At 42.4% G+C, this 2,073-nt stretch overlaps 1 protein-coding gene across 1 annotated transcript in view; it reads left to right on the top strand.

The window, feature by feature from the left end:
* LOC109527600 (cGMP-dependent protein kinase 1-like) overlaps positions 1-988 on the top strand; it is a 5,080-nt gene extending 4,092 nt beyond the window's left edge. The window contains exons 6-9 of the mRNA XM_019889611.1: positions 84-305; positions 438-529; positions 611-676; positions 760-988. Coding sequence (XP_019745170.1) covers positions 84-305; positions 438-529; positions 611-676; positions 760-841 — 462 coding nt within the window. The 3' untranslated portion in view covers positions 842-988. The remainder of the gene's footprint in view (positions 1-83; positions 306-437; positions 530-610; positions 677-759) is intronic.
* Positions 989-2,073: the final 1,085 nt, after the last annotated feature.

The following is a 2,073-nucleotide window of genomic DNA, read 5'->3' as shown; positions in this document are numbered from 1 at the left end:
TTCTGTCAAAGTCCCACACACACACACACACACACACACACACACACACACACACACACACACACACACACACACACACACACACACACACACATCACCTTGCCTATCGATCATCATTTCTTGGTCCCCACCCGCCAATTCCTTCATTTCACTTTGGACTCTGTTTCTCATCAGCAAGCTTTTATGTTGAGTTTGATCGTTTCTCTCGTCTTTCTTTCTCTCCGCAGGCTCGCTACACTCAAGGCGACTACATCATTCGGCAAGGCGCCACAGGGGACACCTTTTATGTCATTAACAAAGGCCAGGTAAAGTCGGGCGCAACGAGGGCCAAATGTCAACACGGCTTAGGAAATGTCTCTGGAATAAGCGACGATCGAATTTGTCGCCTTTCCTCATTGCTTTTTGCTCTTCTTGCGACTCCCATTTTGGTTGTGTAGGTGAAAATCACAGAAAAGAAGACAGGGGATGAAGAGCAAATCCTCTCCAAGCTCTCGGAGAGGCAGTGGTTTGGAGAGAAAGCTTTGTGGGGGTAAAGGCGGGATATCGGTTAAGTTGTAATCACAAGCCTGTGATCGAATTTCATGGAATGAAATGTCCTCTCCTTAATCAGAGAGGATGTGCGTGCTGCGAATGTCATCGCGGTCAGTGACGTTGCGTGTCTGCTCATCGACAGAGAGTAAGATATCACACCAAGGATGGATGCCGATTGGGGAATAGTTCAACAAGTGTCTAGTGATTGCTTTTTTTTTTTTTTTCCAGGACCTTCAGTGATATCCTTGGAGGGATGGTGTTTGACAGCAGTCTCGAGACGCAACAGAAGACCGGATGCAAAGACGAGTAAGGAGAATTTGATTAATTACTTGTTCCTAGAGACCAAACTGTCACAGTCGTAAACCTTTATTAGCTCGACGTGCCAAAATTCAAGTGTTGACCATTTCTTCTTCCTCACACGAGGACAATTAGACATGAACTATTTAGTATGAATCTGTGTTCATCTGTTTTAACAATTAAAAGTCCATTCCTGACAAATAGGCCTCCCAAATATCTTGCATTTTCATATTAATAACCATAAAATGAACTCAGCCAGGAATGTAATCCATCATAAAATAACATGTACTGCAACCAACCAGATTTGATCTAGCCAATCAGCGTTTCAATCAGCTTATATAGTGCTTGTTTTTTTTTTAAGGCACTTTCAGATGAACTGAAATGCACAACACGACTCTCAGAATATTCAACTGAAAGGACCTTTATTCAGAAAACTTGGTCATTTTTCGACTCCTTTTAAGGGAATGGAAATAAAACAGGAAGTTGAAACTTACCAAAATAAAACCAGAACGAAGCGACACTTCAGCTCACTGGCGATCATCCGTTTTTTTTTTAAGGCACTTTCAGATGAACTGAAATGCACAACACGACTCTCAGAATATTCAACTGAAAGGACCTTTATTCAGAAAACTTGGTCATTTTTCGACTCCTTTTAAGGGAATGGAAATAAAACAGGAAGTTGAAACTTACCAAAATAAAACCAGAACGAAGCGACACTTCAGCTCACTAGCGATCATCCGCATACTATTCAGACACTGAAATACTGGCTCGTGTTGGATAAAAGTATTCGGACACCCTCTGAGTTTGCGTCCTTCATGACAACACTCTTCTTGTCCTAATAAAAGAATAAATGTCTCAAAAAGCCACAAAGTCTCTCAGTAAAAGCAAAACAGGCACAGGGAGTCCTTTGATGTTGACTGAAATGCAATCTACTGAGGTATGCTGGCAACTCGCGTCATATGGCGTGGTATGTTTTTCACCAGAATTTTGGTCAAACTCAAAACAGTTTCAGTTTTGCTGAATTGTGATGCCTCTGGATTCCATCCATCCATTTTCTTGGCCTCTTTAGGGTCCTGCGTGAATTGGAGCCCATCCCAGTTTTGGGTGAGCCACACCACGCACTGGTTACAGCTCAATCTCAGGGAATTAATCAGATATTGGGGTGCACAGCTCATAAATAGTTGCGAGGTTTTGTTGTTTTTGAAAAACAGTCGCAAAAAAGTCGCGTAGCTAGCACCACGCTTC

The sequence above is a fragment of the Hippocampus comes genome, unplaced genomic scaffold (genome assembly GCF_001891065.2).
Source record: "Hippocampus comes isolate QL1 unplaced genomic scaffold, H_comes_QL1_v1.1 scaffold3573, whole genome shotgun sequence".
Classification (NCBI taxonomy): domain Eukaryota; kingdom Metazoa; phylum Chordata; class Actinopteri; order Syngnathiformes; family Syngnathidae; genus Hippocampus; species Hippocampus comes.
This window is presented reverse-complemented; position numbering and strand designations above follow the sequence as displayed.